Genomic DNA, 16,814 nt, shown 5'->3' with positions numbered 1-16,814 from the left:
ACTTCATAGTCAAATCCTGAGTGTAATGAAGTGACATGGAAATTACCACCAGCTCCATTACACTGCAGTGTGCCAATAGTGATAATACACCTTTGAAAACTGTCCAGCCCATTAGAAAATTTCATTGAATCCTGTCGATTACTGCATACACTTTAACATTTCTTTTCACCCAGGTTTTAAACTGTGGGTTTAAAAATTGAAACAACTATTTTGATAATCTTTTAATGGAATAATGCCTGCAAATAGTAACATTACCAACTTACACTAGTTCTTGCACATCTGCTAGTCTCAGCATAAAAAACCTTGAGAATGAGCTAACTGCAATACTCCATAGAGTTCAATTTAGCAGGGTAATGGAGACATACTCACTGCGATAACAGTTAGTGTAGACTTAACAAGAAGAACTTCTACAGAGTGGCAGAAATAATAGGAAAGAAAAACAAATCTGGTTACAGTATAGGGAGTACCACAGAAAATGGCTTGGTAGGCTCTGACTGAGGAAAGTTGGCCATGTCCAGATGAGCATATGTAAGCTTGTAATTTAGCAATATATTTGTGAAGTCATGACAAATTATCTGCCATCATGGGAGCCATATCATGCATGAACAATTGTAGAATTATTCAGGATAGCTATAAAAAGGAAGACATTTTGCTTCAACTGCTTTCCCTCAATTTTATTGGCAATTATATATACTGACCTGCAATAACCTGCTGGTTCTTGGCCCACCTTTTCTGTGCATTCCCATTCTCACAATAAATTCCTTCCCTACTCCACATGGAGAGTAATTTTACAAAACTAGAAGGTTAAATGTTTTTAGACCTGGAGAGTGAGAACCTATTTAACAGTCATATATGTTAATTTACTTGGAAATGAAAAAGGATTTTAGCAAGATGTATTGGGTCTGGCTGAGATGGAGTTACTTTTCCCCATAGCAGCCCTCATAGTGCTGTGCTTTATACTGGTAGCTAGAAGGGTGTTGATGACACACCAGTCCTTTGGCCTCTGCTGGGCAGTGCTCCCCCAGCATCAAGGCTGTCTCTCCAACATTCCCCCCTCACCATTAGGCTGGGGGTGGGCAAGATCTTGGGAGGGGACATAGCCAGGACAGCTGACCCAAACTGACCAAAGGGATATTGCATACCATATCATCTCTGCTCAGCAATAAAAGCTAAGAGAAAGCAGGACCGGCGGGGGAGCATTCGTTATTACAACGTTTGTCTTCCAGAGCAACCACTACACATGCTGAAGCCCTGCTTCCTGGGAAGTGGCTGGACATCGCCTGCTGATGGGAAGTCAAGAATAAATCTTTTGTTTTCCTTTCCTTCCACACATAGCCTTTGCTTTTGCTTTATTAAACTGCCTTTATCTTGACCCATGAGGTTTTTTCCTTCTTAACTTTTACCCCTCCCTATCCTGCTGGGGGCGTGAGTGATAGAGTGGCTTGGTGGGCACCCGGCATCCAGCCAGGGTCAACACACCACACAAGAATATTGTACACAATCATCATGACTGATAGGTGTGCTTGTCTCCTTCCCAGCTTTCATTAAGTATCCTTTAAGATACTGTCTTTTTATGAAGAGGAATATCCCAGGAGAAGCAAGCCTAAAACAAATACACTATAAAATGTTGAAAAACTAAGCTCTAAATCTCAGGAAATGGATATTTTTCCAAATTCTTCTGAAAAGAACAAAATAGAGAGGATTTTAAAAACATGTGATGTTTGTGCACCAACAAAAGTATGAAATACAGTCATGCTCCAAACAAAAAAGCATGGGAAATCTTCAAGACCTAATCGCTGGAAATGGCCATTCACTTCCACTTGGCCGAATTACTGAAAAATGATGGCTTGAGAAGAACTAGCAAAATATTGTACACAGCTGGCTATAAAAAAAAGTCTCCTGAAAGATTTCCATGGACTTCAAGGAGATAAAAAGTCTGGCTTGAGAAGAGCAAAGCTGACTGCTCTGAGGATAGTGCTTCTAGACTCCAGCGCAGGAGGCACGGTCCCCGCCAGGCTGAGGAGGGGTCCCGAGAGCTGTCCCCTGATGCACTGCTGTGCCCCTGTAACACATCTGCCCTTTGGCAAAGGACTCCAGGTAGGACTGTGTATGCAGAGTACATTAGACAGCTAAAATGTGCACCTGGGTTATCAAACTGCCTCTACAACGATGAGGTGAAACAGGCACTTCTGGAGTGCAATTAGACATCCCTCTTGGATGACACACATTGCATCCCAGGAATACCGTTCTTTATGCTAACTGCATAAGGAGTCAAAACAATTAGTTTCAGTACAAATGCCCACGCTGCAAGCATCTGAAGCCGATCAGAATAATCCATTACAAAGATGCACATCTCGGATTTGCAGAATGCAAACTCAGGAAGAATTTGGTAATTTACCACGAGTGTGCAAATCATGACAAGAGTTATGACAGAGAATTGGCATACCAAGCACAGTACCCGCTTACCTAAAAAGTACCATAAAGGAGGTTAGCCAAGACCTAACCTCTGCAGTACCTGCCCATTTATATGTTCCTACAATACTTAAAGTGTGTGACATAATCTTTCTCCCTGAAAAACTGTCCCACAGACACTTACTTCAGCTTCACACCATATATACACATCATTATTCCCCGATCCTGCACAGTCACAGGCATATTCATTGAGACCACTTTAATTTAAGAAAGCTTATTTCCTTAGGTCTCTCTAGGAGACCTCTCCAGACAGCTGTTCAGAACCAGACTCAAGCTTACATGCGTGATGTGCCTCAGTGAGATCCTGTGTCTGCACTATCAAGGGAACTTGGGGAGCCAAGTCTCCTTAAAATTAGCCTTTGTAAATATCCCCCCCTAGTGCACACTTACCAGTTTCCACAAAGAAGAGAGTTACTTTATGTTTTCCAGCACTAACTTTCCCATCTCAACCAGCCCACAAAACTTTGTTTATTTTATATTTTAAAATTACATCATAATTATTTTCATATAAACTAAAAGCATTCTGTAGATTCAATGGAATCAATTTCTTGAAGTGATTGCTTCTAGGAATAGCTAGTTCAAAGCACAACAAAGCACTGACTGTTCTTAACACAGTTAAAAAAAAACAACACAGAAGCTGATTAAAATATTACTTACTGACTCCTTGCCTAAGGCTCAGAAGCAACGTTGCTAAGTTCAATATCTTTGAGGCTGAATGGGTACAAAAAGCCACTTTAGTAACATTGAAATTTGGAAAGTAAAAATTGTTAAAAGCTAAGAAGGTAATCAGGAAAGGATGCTAAATTAAAATGGAAAGAAGTAAAAATAGATTCAGCCTACAAATACTGACAAAGCCTGAAGGTATACATAACTGCAAATGGAAAGAACAAGGAAGTGGCGGCTGTCAGTCTGGCTAATAGATGAGATGCCAAAAGTGGCACGAACAAGTAAGATCCTTCATTCAGAATATCAAAATCCTCTTCTGGCAATGGACTTTGAAAAGAGCCTAAACTTCATTTATCCTTATCCACTTGTAAACGGAAAGTCTTAGAAGTCCAAGATGCAGTAACATGGAAGTTGAAAGGGAAATAACTGAATCTGTTAATACAAATAATTCATTCTCCATGTAGATTAGATTAAGGAAGTATGTGAGAAAAATATACCAAAGAAAAGAACAAATAGAGAAGATCAAAACTTCTCTAAAAAGCAAACCTGTTTCATCATGATGCAGGATGCTGGAGAAATGCCTCCTCTTTTCTATTAAGATACCTTACTGCAGGTAAAATATTTTGGGTATAGCTGAACTGTATCACAAGATAGTGGAGCTGTGACCATGACAGTACCCGAGCAGGGGCTTGTGCAACTCTGTATGACGCTACCTGGGTAACTGCAGCCTTGAGAACCTCCCTCATTCACAGTAAATCCATGCCACAGCTAAAGCATGAAGAGAAAATGCACTGAAATATACAGTGTATTAAAGTAACAAGGCACCCAGCCTAACTGTCACATGTCCAAGAATTCCTTGGGAACATAAAAACAACACAATGCAAATGACTGTATCTCATTAAAATCTGTCACTCTCAAAAGTAAGCTGAAGAATGACAAACTGGAAGCTAGCTATAGTGTTGAAAGTTAATTGCAAGGCATCTGAAGACCTCATGCAAAGATCAGTTCTTTAAAGCATTCATTGATAATATGTAATACAGAATGACTACCATTAGGGCAAAATCTGAGACTGCACGAAGTTACTCTTGCTTACCCAAAAGTGGAAAAAACGGAGAAACTTCAGAAGTAACAGCCTAAACTAAGTAAACTAAGCCTGAACAGCAGATCAAATCCAACAGAAATTAATGCAAAATCATTCTTTCTATTTGAACTATTCACAGGCCTTATAAGAAACATAACTAACTGCATATATTCAGGAAGGTGGCTTGCTATTGTTGTGTACAGTCCCAAGGGAACCTCTGCATGGGCAAACTTATCCAAAAAGTAGAAAATCAGGGTGCCTAAACACTGTGACACAAAAGTATTTCAGTAACCAGACATACAAATGAACACTGAGGCATTCATAACTGCACCTCTCCACGTGGATTCTCTGATGTCTGTCTAGGATGAAGTTACACTCCCGCAAGGATACTAATATTGACACTCATTTTGTTTGGCTTTAGATTTTTGAGACTCACTTTCCTTTCTTCAAAGTGACTGAAGTTGGCCCATAGACTCCAAAGTTATTAAGGGGACCACAAAGTCCTATATAAAATATGACTACCTAAGATTGTTTCTTTAAAAAACCAAAGAGTGCTAGCCATCATTTTGAGTACTGTATTCTGATCACCTCTTCTCCTACCAGTTCAAAGACTCAGTGATTTACAAGGTAAAATAGCCTGTACAAGATAAGTGTTTGAAAAAGATATTTCCTCTAGAGGTGAATAAAAAAGAAGGGACAGATAAAAGCACAAATCTTTTCTAGCAGGGAGTAAAAAGATCAGGAATTTTCTTCCCTCTCTATTAACAGAATGCACAAGCAAACTTTGAAAGGAATTGAATGACAATAAATTGAAACCTAAGGTTTGTCTTCAGAACTCCCTGTCACAAACTGTAACTATATTTGAAGCTATTGTCATTTAAAAAAAGGCCTAGCATTTCAAAAAGAGCAAAACTATTTGCGTTACCAAAAAAATCAAACAGCATATAGAAACAGAAAAATCTAATGCTAAAAAGCATAAACTAGCTTCTAAATGTCAGAAGGACAAACTTTAGGATTAAATTGTCCCAGATCTCTCAACGAGAATTTTTATGTTTGTCTGAAGCACCTGGTTCTGGTCAGCTTCAGAGCTAGACTGTCAAAAAGCAAAGACTCACTGTTCCCACAATGTGTCAACGTGCCAAAATGCCAAGCCTCTTCATGAGACTCCCAGCAAATATATGCTGCCTTACACTTACTACACTTCCCACAGTGGTGACAGGGGTTTTTTTTAAGCATTACAATTTTAAGACAAGACAATGGTTTTAACAAGGGTTGTCATAAACTGCTTCTTCCAGGCGATATTGCTTCCTAAGAAGCAGCAGCACAGGGCGTGCACACTTACCGATCACACTTTAGTAGTCACAGGGGACACACCTATGACCATTACATTTTTCTTTGAAGTCCCCTGTAGTTTCCTCCTTCATCATTCTGAATACTACAGCACAGCACTGTTTTAAAATCAGCCGAGTCCTCTGTTTTGGCCTAATAATGAATATCTAGAAGTTGTTTGAACCAAGAGATCAGAATCCTTCTGAAAAGTTGCACTTCTCAGCACTTTTCTTCTGACTGCAGGAGACACAATAACAAGTCCCCCTTTACCACATCAGAAGGCACCAAGGAAAGCTCATACGTTCTACCCTTAATCACACCCCCATGCAGCGGTCTGAACTAGAAGGACAAGTAAATAACAAATCTTTGTCACGTAGCTGAAAGAAACCATGAGATTTATTTTCAAATCCGGAAAGAGAATGCATGCAGGCTGAATGGAAAAGCTAAGGCTTTTTAGCTCCTCTACCCTCTCCGATCTGCTGCTTCTCTGACAAACAACTAACCTCGCGCCCAAAGCTGGCATCTGCCTGGGACCCTGGGTTCAGGTGTCACTGACGCTTCCAGTCGGCTGTGCCTGGCCACCGCTACGGGAGCAAGCACGGTACAGTAGCCATCTCCCTGGCTCAAGTGCCACGTCACATGTCATAGGCATGTGCATTTCTGTGTGCACCTCTGTGATCTCGTGTTATGTCACAGCACTCCCACGTTATTGCATTGCCTGTATTCCATGGCTATGATGACTCCACAAATTAAAGCATTGTAAGTTTTAAAAGAGCTTATTAGATGGCTGGTTGACATTTGGAGGATGAAATTCAGTAACAAAATTAAAGTAAGGAGACTATTTGAAATTTTTAAGCTATTTAAGCTGTTGCCAATGATCATCTACATGGCAGTCACTTTTATTTCTAAGGTATACATCTATGAAGTACTCTGGGCTGGGGACCTGTGCTCTCTGTGAGACAGTGACAGTAGTTCCAGTAATAAATTGGTTACACAAAGTCTTATGAGTGTGTTACAAATTCATACCAAAAAAACATACCTCCATTGCATCTCTACTCAGCATCTAAGTTAATCTTCTGTTTCTCTTGGAAAAAGGAAACACACAACAGTTCCTCTCTGTTATGGCTTGAACATCTAGTGCAAATCAGACATAGCCCATTTAACTAAGGCTACGTCTTCCTCGACCCTGGCATCTTGTGGAGCAGAAGATTTCTTTCTCCTTGGGGTCCTTGAAAGCTGTTTATCAAGAGGGAGCCATAGATGTGAAGTGTCCACAGGCTTCAGTTCTCTTATGTGGAAGACTACATCAAAGAGAAGTGAATTTCAACTGAAAAAATGTGGATGCTGTTTATGTTGGGAACCTGAAGAAATATGCTCTCTAGGCTGCTGCACAGAGCCTGAAGACAAGATAGCTAGATAATGGAAGAGCATAATTTATCTGGAGGTGACACTTCTCAGCAATGAAGGCTCTGAGGACACGGCTGGCAAACAAGAGAGATTTTATGAAGTTTTGCTTAGTTCAAGGAGAAAACACATTTTCAGCATACCGTTAAATGTAATTTGAAAGAAGATGTGTGACTTTTTCAGGCACATCCATTCCTCTCATTTCTTGCCAAGTGCTTGTGGTACCATTAGACTGGTAGGAGTTATAGGCAAGGAACATTTCTCTCATTTTCTTTTCCTTGGGGATTCTGGCACAATGAAAGTGCAATGACCAAAACATAAGCATCAGGTATAATATGTATCCCATTTTGCCTACAATAGCCCCTCTGAAAAGCTACTGTCATTTCTGTGACAAGGAGTGCTCTCTGTGAAGAACTAATTTTACTCTCTAGCTTCTTATTATCACAGAAAGTAGTTTCATGCCATACTGCCAATATTCATATTTTCCATTATCCTGTTTTTTTTCCATGCAGGAGAGAAATGTAAATATTGAAATATTTTCTCTATTTTGTGCAAACGAAACCGATGAAGAACACTGATGGTCTCCAAGGAGGGGGAAGAAAAGTATATTTAAAAATAGCAACTTAAACGCCTTTCCTAAACAATTAAAATACACTGTTTTCTCTCCAGAATATTAATAAAAAATTGAAGCTTTAGAAATTCATAACATGTGGGGCTAAATCAGTCAATTACAGATTTCTAACATGTGTAACTCATGCATCGTCTTTCAGAAGGGAATTTAAATTAAATTGAAATAAGAATGTTGTACTTACTGTAGCTAATTCATCAAATTTGCCAAAGAGCTCATTCAGCAGCTTCACTAGCTCTTGGGCAGTACACTGTGATGCCAAACTAGTGAACCCCACAATGTCTGCAAACAAAATGCTGTAAAGAAGGAAAAAGACACAGAGATATCAGTACAGAAGACATCTTCACATTCTCATGATCCTCTTCTATAGCACGAATGTGACCCAAAGCACAAACTTAAACAAGCCCTGAAATGCTATCCATGAAGTGCTAGTTGGAACAAAAATGGCAAAAAATCAGACACATAGGCATCAGTCTGGTGCTGTCAACTGTTGTAGGGAATCCTGGGACACTTTCAATGCCTATATACCTACCTATCTCATATACGTATCTGGTGTAGATATGGCAAAGCACCTCATTCATGAGGTTCCCCCACGAGCACTCCAGGAGCACAGAGAACAATTGCTTCTCCTCTTTAGAGCTGGGATCTTCTCAGCTCAATTGTTTCAAAGACAGTTTTTGCAGTGGTAGAGTTCCACAGCCAAATTGATAAACCTTTCATGAGGTTTACTAAGTACTGAAAGACAGGAGTTAATAAATTGCATACGGTAGCTCCGTGATGTGGTCTTACTGTCTTCCCTGTGAGGAGCTAGCACCCAGAGTGTCAGGCCAGGCTTCTCCATACTGCGCTGCGTGGCTCAGGAAAGCGTCCAGCTTCCATCAATGTTAGCAAGGTTTTAATGTCCAACGGTTTACCTGCCTTAACAATCCCTACCCATCTGTGGTGATAAGGGAGATAGCTGAAAGAAGCACAGATACTATGACAGAATAAAAATTCTTGTGTAGATCCTGAAACTAGAGAGTATGGAGCTACGATCCTTTTAATTATTTAGATTCCTTTGTCTGTTGGCAGACGCCCAGAGCCCACTGCAGGAACCTAATGCATTTATCTCCAACACCCACACTACAAATGTCAAACAAGTCTTTATTTATGCAAATGCTAACAAACAGTCCCATGCTACATGGCCTAGGTATACTTGACATAGTGTAAAACTTAGCTTGCAAACTGTAAATTAAATTAAGCATTATATACTCCCTTTCTCCTCAACAAACCTTCACTCTACAGATAAAATAGCAGATGCTAGAAAAGCAGGACTAAGTCTACTGTTTCCCATTCACCATAACCAAGTCTGATCTCTCCCAATAAGCTACAAAAAAGAGCAAATACAACTCCTGACTCAGTCCCTCTTTCTATAATTTCACTTAACCCAGTTGCTAAAATCCCTCATCCACCAGAGCAGGTTTGGCAAGGTATCCCAGCACAAAACCGACTCATCCAAAATTCAGCGGCTTTAATCTACAAACAAAGCCTCTATGTTGTCATGTTAATCCTTGGGACAGTCTCCTCACTCCCTTCTCCTTTGAGCATTGTTATGAGACCATTGCTCAAGATGGCCCCCATTCAGGGAAAAAATAGCTATTCCATTCCTAGGCTTCTTAAAATAAAACATTCAGCATTTAGTTAGTTTTACAGATTCGTCTCTCTGCTATCATGGATGTGAGCCAACCAAGTGATGGGTAAGGTAAAAGGCATGAACAGAGTGCAGTAACGCCAGCAAAGTGCTCTGCATATTTGCACGTGGAGATCTACTTATTCTCTTAATTCTGGATTGACATCCTTGTTGTTTGATAGCCCAAAGCTGGTCTTTCTGGAAATTCATCAGTTAATATCAAATCATCCTCCTAAATTCCTTAAATATTTTCAAATGTACTTGAACGTGCATCAAGGTCTTTCGTACAGTTTGCTTTATGTCCCATTTGCTTTATGACCGAAATTCACATCAGAATTCATACAGTTGAAAAAGACACAGAGGAAAACACAACAACTACAATTGTTGTAATTCAACATGTCATGCAGTTTCCAGGTTTTAATTAGATACTGTTAGTATGGAGGGGGAGTGTAGATGCTATTTTATTATAACAGCTTCTGCTAGCTTGTCTGCTATTTTACATCTCATTTTTGCACATTCTATATTTTGATCGGTTTTATTTTTCTATGTCCATTTTAAATACAGCAGTCCACTTTTTTTCCTGTCTAACCACATTTACAGTACCAGTAATATCTCCTGCAGCACCAACAACGTCCACCTGAAAAACATTTGCATTTGGGATGCGGGGGTTAGGCTTTTAAGGTAATAACAATGTTCTGTGTTTACCACAGTCTTTTACAATGAAGAACATACACACAGACACAAACCAGCAATGTCCAGTGTTTGTGGAGACTATATAACAACGTCTTAACAACTAACAGAGCAACCATTACACTGTTGACATGTACACTAATATCAAAACCTCTCAATTAGTTAAGCACAGAGCACAGGAAATACATTAATGCATAATTATTCAGTTAAAAGGAAAGTTATTTCACATATGTCTACCATAATAAGTCAGTATGGGATCCTTGCTAATCCTTTCAACACGTAAAAAATGCTTAGCCCTCAGCATTTGATTCAAAACACTAATTATACAAAAAAGTGAAGTCCATAAAAGTACCCACAATACATAACTGAACATGTAATTGCAGATTTAGGTAAAATATGTAATTATTGTGTGCTGAGACACAGTTGTAGTTCAGTTATGCTTGTGAACTATTTCATACTGCAGTTAACTGCATGTACTTATTTGAAAGCTAATGGAATAGGTTAGGTAACATGATTACTGTTACACTTTCTTGGCATAAGAGTTTTTTAAAAAAATGTAAGTGCTTTTTTACAAAATTTGTAACTCCTTTAATACAACATTCTTCAAATGTGCAAAGCGTAACTCCCATGTCTGGACATGGCACAGATGTGGGCAATGCTGTCAGTACAAGCCCTGCCTTTTTTTTAGGGAAATTCTGCTCATTTCTACCAGCATGAAGTGTTACAACCATAGCAGCTGCTGCATTTCTTTTGAAAGTAGGCTGAAATACAAATGACCAAACCTGATTTTTCAGCAGGGATGGTAGGAGACAGCCAGAGCAGGGGCTTTGCAGACCCAAAGAGCAGCTGGGACTGCGAGCCTGCTGCTTCCATGGTCTGTTCCCTCTCGGGGTGGCCGTCCTGATGAGGGTGACCCTCTCTCACAGACACGGAGCTCTGATATTCTAAAAATGGCATTGAAACTCATTAGCCCGTTCCTTTTACTTTAGCTAGTGCACTGACCAATATTATCCCTTGCACTTCTTCACCTCTCTGTGCCCATCTGTTGCCTCTTCCCTTACTACTTGGGACTGCAAATATTGTGGGGCAGCACCAGCACTTACTCTTCACTGTACAATGTCAAATTAGGGCAGCATCTTGGTCTGTGACACGGGGTTTTGACAATGGAGTCAAATCACCCAGCTGATGCAATAAACTTTTTTTCCCCTGTTACGTCCTGCTCAGGTTTTTGGAACGTAAAGGACACAGAAGGCCTTTATCAGGAGGTGGCAAAATCTGCCACGGGGAGTGAGAACAGAAAAAAAATTATAATTCTTGCTATGGCCACAAAAATCATAAGGGTACTAAAGAGAGAAATGATAAGATATACAGTGCTGGAATTCCAGTGATATGCCTGAAGTGTTTCCAGGGCCAAACCATATTTTCAAATATATTCCAATATTTCCAAAGTCCAAGTCCCTACCTGTTTCTTAGCACAACACAAATTAACACTGAAATTCCCTTTCCTTTGATTTGGATATATTATTCACACAAAAATAATGAGAGTCTTAAACGTAGGCCATGTCTAGCATTGATACACTTAGAAAACTTAAGACAAATCAACTACAGGAGTGATGTCAGTGTTAAAGCACATTAATCACTCCTGTAGATGCACTCATTCAAGAGCAAAGTAGCCTTGGTTCACTGTAACTTAATCGCTAATTGCCATGGAGGTTCACATCCTCAGAGAGGATTAAAGCAGAGTAAAGTAGGGCTACCTTATTTATGCATGAAAGAGTCCTCATAATGGTATGGTATACAAAGGGACACTTCACAGTGGTTGCCGAGTAATTGTATTTAAAAAAAAAAATATTAGCATATACAGAAACAAGAAGCGAGGAGCTACCCATTACCAATTGTTTTGCTTAACAACCATTCAGGGATATGACTGTCCCTGCTTTAATTCCACAGAAATCGTAACAATGCTATTGGGGCACTCTGGTGAAAAACCAAAAAACCCCAATTTCAGTTAAACTGCAACTATTAAAGAAAGAAGAGAAATGAAAGTGGAAAGAAAGTGAAAACAAAGAACAAAGGTTACTTCTGTCTGTTGAACAGCGTAGCTTGCACATGGTTCAAGCACCGCTCTCCCTGACCAGCGACGTAAAAGCGAGGGTTAGCAAGGCGAAGCAGTTATTACAGTGCTAAGGCTGGTGGTGCCTCATCGCCCAGGGGTTCAGTAATGCTCCTGTTCCTCCATCCCATAACTGAGCAAAGGGACCCCCAGGAGCCATCATTCTCTTTGCTTGTGTGCTATACCAAAACCTCTGCAATCCTATGCTCTTTGAGGTATTCAGCATTTGTCCTGTAGTTTTCAGTCACACCAGGATTTTACCAATAAGTTCACAGGATCAGGAAGTTTGGCTAAGCTGGTAAAAACTCAAATCACTTTGGCGTTTAGACAGACAAGTTATTAGCATCATAAGTTACAACAGCATGTCAATATTCTAATTAAATCCTACGGGCAAAAAAAAATCAATTATTGAGCAGAGCTTTGTCAAACTTCCGCTCTGCTCTTGATTTTTTTTTTAAAGTCTGCCTGACGCTGTTGTGTTGCAGGGGCAGTGCTGGCCTGGCTTGGAGGTTGGGTTGCTCCTAATGCCACCCGCTCGCTTACAAAAGATGAGAGGAACATGTACCGGGTATTGCCAAAGCACAAGACAGCCGCAGGAGACTAGTTTGAAAGCTTGCCTTCTGATCGCTTTGTTTGAGGTGCAAGACACACTTTTGCCACTGGTTTTCTCTGGCAGGGTAACAGCTATGGTCACCCTTTCCAGGACTGAACACCCCCATCGCTCCGGTAACGCCTTCTGCTCAGAGCTAATAACCGCTTGTTGGTGCAGCTGCGCCTGGGTTAGTATTGCCCTTCTCCTTGCAGAGCTCCCAGAGCAAGGCTAAAACTCTGTTTTGACTCTAGCTTTTCTGTAGCTATTTTCTGAAACTTTTGACCGGTCTTACTCTCATTTAGTAAAATAAGCTTAAAACTACTTGGTTTTTTGTACAGTAATATTTTAGCTTTAATGTTTTTTTTAAATGTATTGTTTGCTAGTGTAGCTTAAATACTCCCCCCTTAAAACATGGCCTTTCTAGCATTTACACAGTCACCTTTCTACATTTGATAGGAAAATTAGCTTAGTTTTGACATAAAGCTACCCAATTTTTTCATTAATAATAATTTATACATAAATGGCTTGGTTTATTTACCAATAATACCAAATGATCTTACAACAATTATGCCTAAAACATTTTGAAATATACATAATCTCAAGAAGTTATCTGCAACTGCAAAATCACCAAATTTGCAAATAAAGTTCTTCAAGAGTTTAGTTTGCTACAGAACGTTTCCTGTTACAAATGCTATGCACTGCACCTTTCCCTCTGATCTTAGAATGCTTCTTCCTTTCTTAATGAAACACACCTAGCTTTCTCAAAGGACTTTTTCAAAAATGCTTGAAAAAACAGTTCCTCCAATTATAGTGTACAGTAATTGCATCTACAATTACTGATGAACAGTTCCTGCTAGACACTACACGCACACACACGCCTGAACTCTAATATCCACACACACTTCGTATAAGACTGTACGCCCCGCAGACTACTGCAGCAGAGCCTATGTGATAGATCTTAATGTGTAAATACAGATTTGTAAGCATTGAAGAGCAGAGTTTTTCTTTTGACTACGCGTTTCCCTCCTAATTTATCAACGACGTGGACAGAGGGAGAGCGGCACGCTCCGCGAGCCTGCAGATGACACCAGGCTGAGTAGTGCGGTTGACACGCTGGACAGAAGGGATGCCATCCAGAGGGACCTTGCCAGGCTTGAGGAGCGGGCCCACGCGAACCTCACAAAGTCCAACAAGGCCAAGCGCAAGGTCCTGCACCCGGACTGGGGCAACCCCAAACACGGATACAGACCGAGGGATGAAGGGCTTCAGAGCAGCCCTGCGGAGAGGCCTCGGGGGTACTGGTGGATGAAATACCAGACGTGAGTCGGCGGCACTGTGTGCTTGCAGCCCGGAAAGCCGGTTGTATCCCAGGATCCATAAAGGGAAGCACGGCCAGCAGGTCGGGGGAGGTGATGGTCCCTCTCTGTTCTCATGAGATTCCACCTGGAGCACTGCATCCAGCTCTTGGGGCCCCAGCAACAGAAAGACATGGCCCTGTTGGAGCGGGTCCAGAGGAGAAACACAAAAGTCGTCACAGGGCTGGAACACCTCTGCTATGGGGAAAGGCTGAGAGAGTTGGGGTTGTTCAGCCTGGAGAAGAGAAGGCTCCAGAGAGACCTTACTGTGGCCTTTCAATATATAAAGGAGACTTACAGGAAAGATGGAATGAGAGTTTTTACCAGGGTCTGTAGTGACAGGATAAGGAGTAACCGTTTTAAACTAAAAGAGGGTAGATTTAGATTAGATACAAGGAAGAAATTCTTTACTGTGAGGATGGAACAGGTTTCCCAGAGAAGCTGTGGATGCCCCATCCCTCGAAGTATTCAAGGTCAGGCTGGTCAGGGTTTTCAGCCACCATATCTAGTGAAAGATGTCCCTGATCATGGCAGGAGGGTTGGATGAGATGATCTTTGAAGCTTCCTTCCAACCCAAACCATCCTATGAGTCCATGATTCTAATTTTTAATGTAGGCTTCCTAAGGAGTTTTTTTAAAGTTACCTGGAGTACTTGATTTGATATGCAAACAGTATTGCTAAATGCTTCTGGTATAAAAATTCTGAATAAAAGCAAAGCAACACTGCAGTGACCAACTTGAGGAAAGAAAGCATTATGAACAGCCATTCCTCTCATCTCTCTCACAAACAAGGAGCTGAGCTGGTTCAGCACAGGCGTACGAGTTACGTACATCACTATCTCACACTCCTTGTCTCTCTGGAGCATTTTTGTGTCGACAAGCCCTGAGTCATCCCTCCAGGACCTTCTGTATTGCTGTTTTCTCCCCTGCAATGCCCGCAGGCAGAGCCAGCACCTGCCTGGGCGCTGCAGCCCTCCCGCAGCACCTGCTAAAACCAAGCCTGCAAAGCCTGGGGCTTGGTTTAAGAGATTTAAGCTGCTTCCCAGCCACGAGTAACCCTGTTCTATGTCACTCTACGGGGTGTTCAGAAGGAGGAATCCTGCCAAGTTACACAGGAGATTGAAGAGCTTGTAGGTGGTAAATGTTCACTTTTAACAGCGCTCATTCATGTGCTTTGTGCACTGGAGTAGTCCTGCTGGTTTCAGTGGAGCCACTTGTATAAACAAATACTCAGCAAAATAAGGAGGGGTTGTGCGCCCTCTTTTTTATTTCTACTTGGCTCATTTGTGTAATTAGAGCACAACTTATAATAAGAATGATATTGTAATGGCACATGCTGCCTCAGAGAGGAACCTGTAGGGTTTTTTCCTTAAAGATCAACCATAAGGGAAAATTATTAATAATTTTATCTATAACTCACTGCAATGATTAAGAAAGAAGTGCTCTCAAAAGATTAAAGAGGGCTGTTAAAACTGAAAACAAAGGGTAGGTTGTTTTTACAAAATAATCATTCATGAAAACTAGTTCACTGTGAAGTCATACGAGCTCAGAAAGACGACATACAAAAGCCTGTTCGTAGGCGTCATGCTCACAGCTTTTTAAAACATTGGAATGGGTAGGTCAAATTAATTTTTTGAGTTCTGATGCTTTCTAGAAGACAGGACAGACCAGAGATATTTGCATATAAATAGCTGCAGACTGTGCTCTGGTCTCAGAGTGGGTCACAACAACCTCTAAATGGCCACAAGGAATCTTTTTATTGGTAGCTTTGAATCAGGCAGCGTGTTGCCTGAAATTAATCTCTCTTCCTACAAAGCAGCCAGTTCTATTTCACACTTGTAAAAATTAGGCTAAATGGAATTGCTGTACCAGAGGCTCAAGAAATTGGTAGCTTTCAATGTTCACTTTTTCTTTCTCTCTTGAATGTTATTTGAGTTAACGGAGCAGAGTGAGAAGTTGTCTGTTAACATACCAAGTCAGCCATATCCTTATCCATGCATGTGTTGAAACAGTTTCATTAATATCTAATGGAGTGGGAAAAAGCCCATTCCAAAAGAGACAAACAACAAAATGTGTTGAGGCCTCCATACAGGGCATGTATTTGAGCTGAAACACAACTTCAAATAACTTAATTGAATTATAGCTGCATGGAGAGATTCAGTCAAGACTAGTGCGTTTTTACAGTAGCCACTGTACATATATATGTAATCTGTAAATTCCTCAGCCCTGTAGGGCCAGACAAGGGATAAGAGAAGGAAATACTAATCCTACATTACTTAACCTAATCTTAGGGAAGAGCTGTCTCTTGTATGTTAGCAACCATCGTCCTGAGCATCACAGAAGAGCTGCTCTGTTGGGGAGTCTTCACACGTAAGCTGACATCTGGTCCTCACACGCTTCATGGTGACCTTGGCTGGGGTCACCTCAGGAAGATAACACCTGTACTGTGTTGAAATGGCTCCTGAACTGTATATGGACTACTTCCTTCTCATGAGGCACAGCTGTTATACTGGTTGTGATTATTTTACCTTCCTGATGCTTGAATTTAGTGTCTTCACTGGGTTCACACTATATATTGGATGTGTATTTGCATGTTTTGTTTTACATATTGCATTTGCATGTAGTTGTTTTTTTCCATTTAAAACACATGCACTCATTTCCTACTGTACAGCAATTCTGTTCAAAAACTTCACAAGGTAGCAGATGTACAAAAAGCCTCATTTCTTCCTCTTTGACAAAAAAAGTCGTATCTTCTTTGAGATCATTAGGTAATATTGGGTGGTCCACACAAAACATAGGAAGAGAAGGCAGCATGT

General features: G+C 40.7%; 1 protein-coding gene across 1 annotated transcript in view; it reads right to left on the bottom strand.

Moving 5' to 3' along the window:
• The window catches only part of ADCY1 (adenylate cyclase 1), a 156,591-nt gene that overhangs the window by 66,652 nt on the left and 73,125 nt on the right, over nt 1–16,814 (bottom strand). Inside the window, exon 4 of the mRNA XM_075052153.1 lies at nt 7,765–7,876. Within this exon, the coding sequence (XP_074908254.1) occupies nt 7,765–7,876 (112 nt within the window). The remainder of the gene's footprint in view (nt 1–7,764; nt 7,877–16,814) is intronic.

Source organism: Buteo buteo, chromosome 20 (assembly GCF_964188355.1).
Source record: "Buteo buteo chromosome 20, bButBut1.hap1.1, whole genome shotgun sequence".
Classification (NCBI taxonomy): domain Eukaryota; kingdom Metazoa; phylum Chordata; class Aves; order Accipitriformes; family Accipitridae; genus Buteo; species Buteo buteo.
Note: the sequence above shows the minus strand (reverse complement) of the source record. Positions and strands in the feature narration are given on the sequence as shown.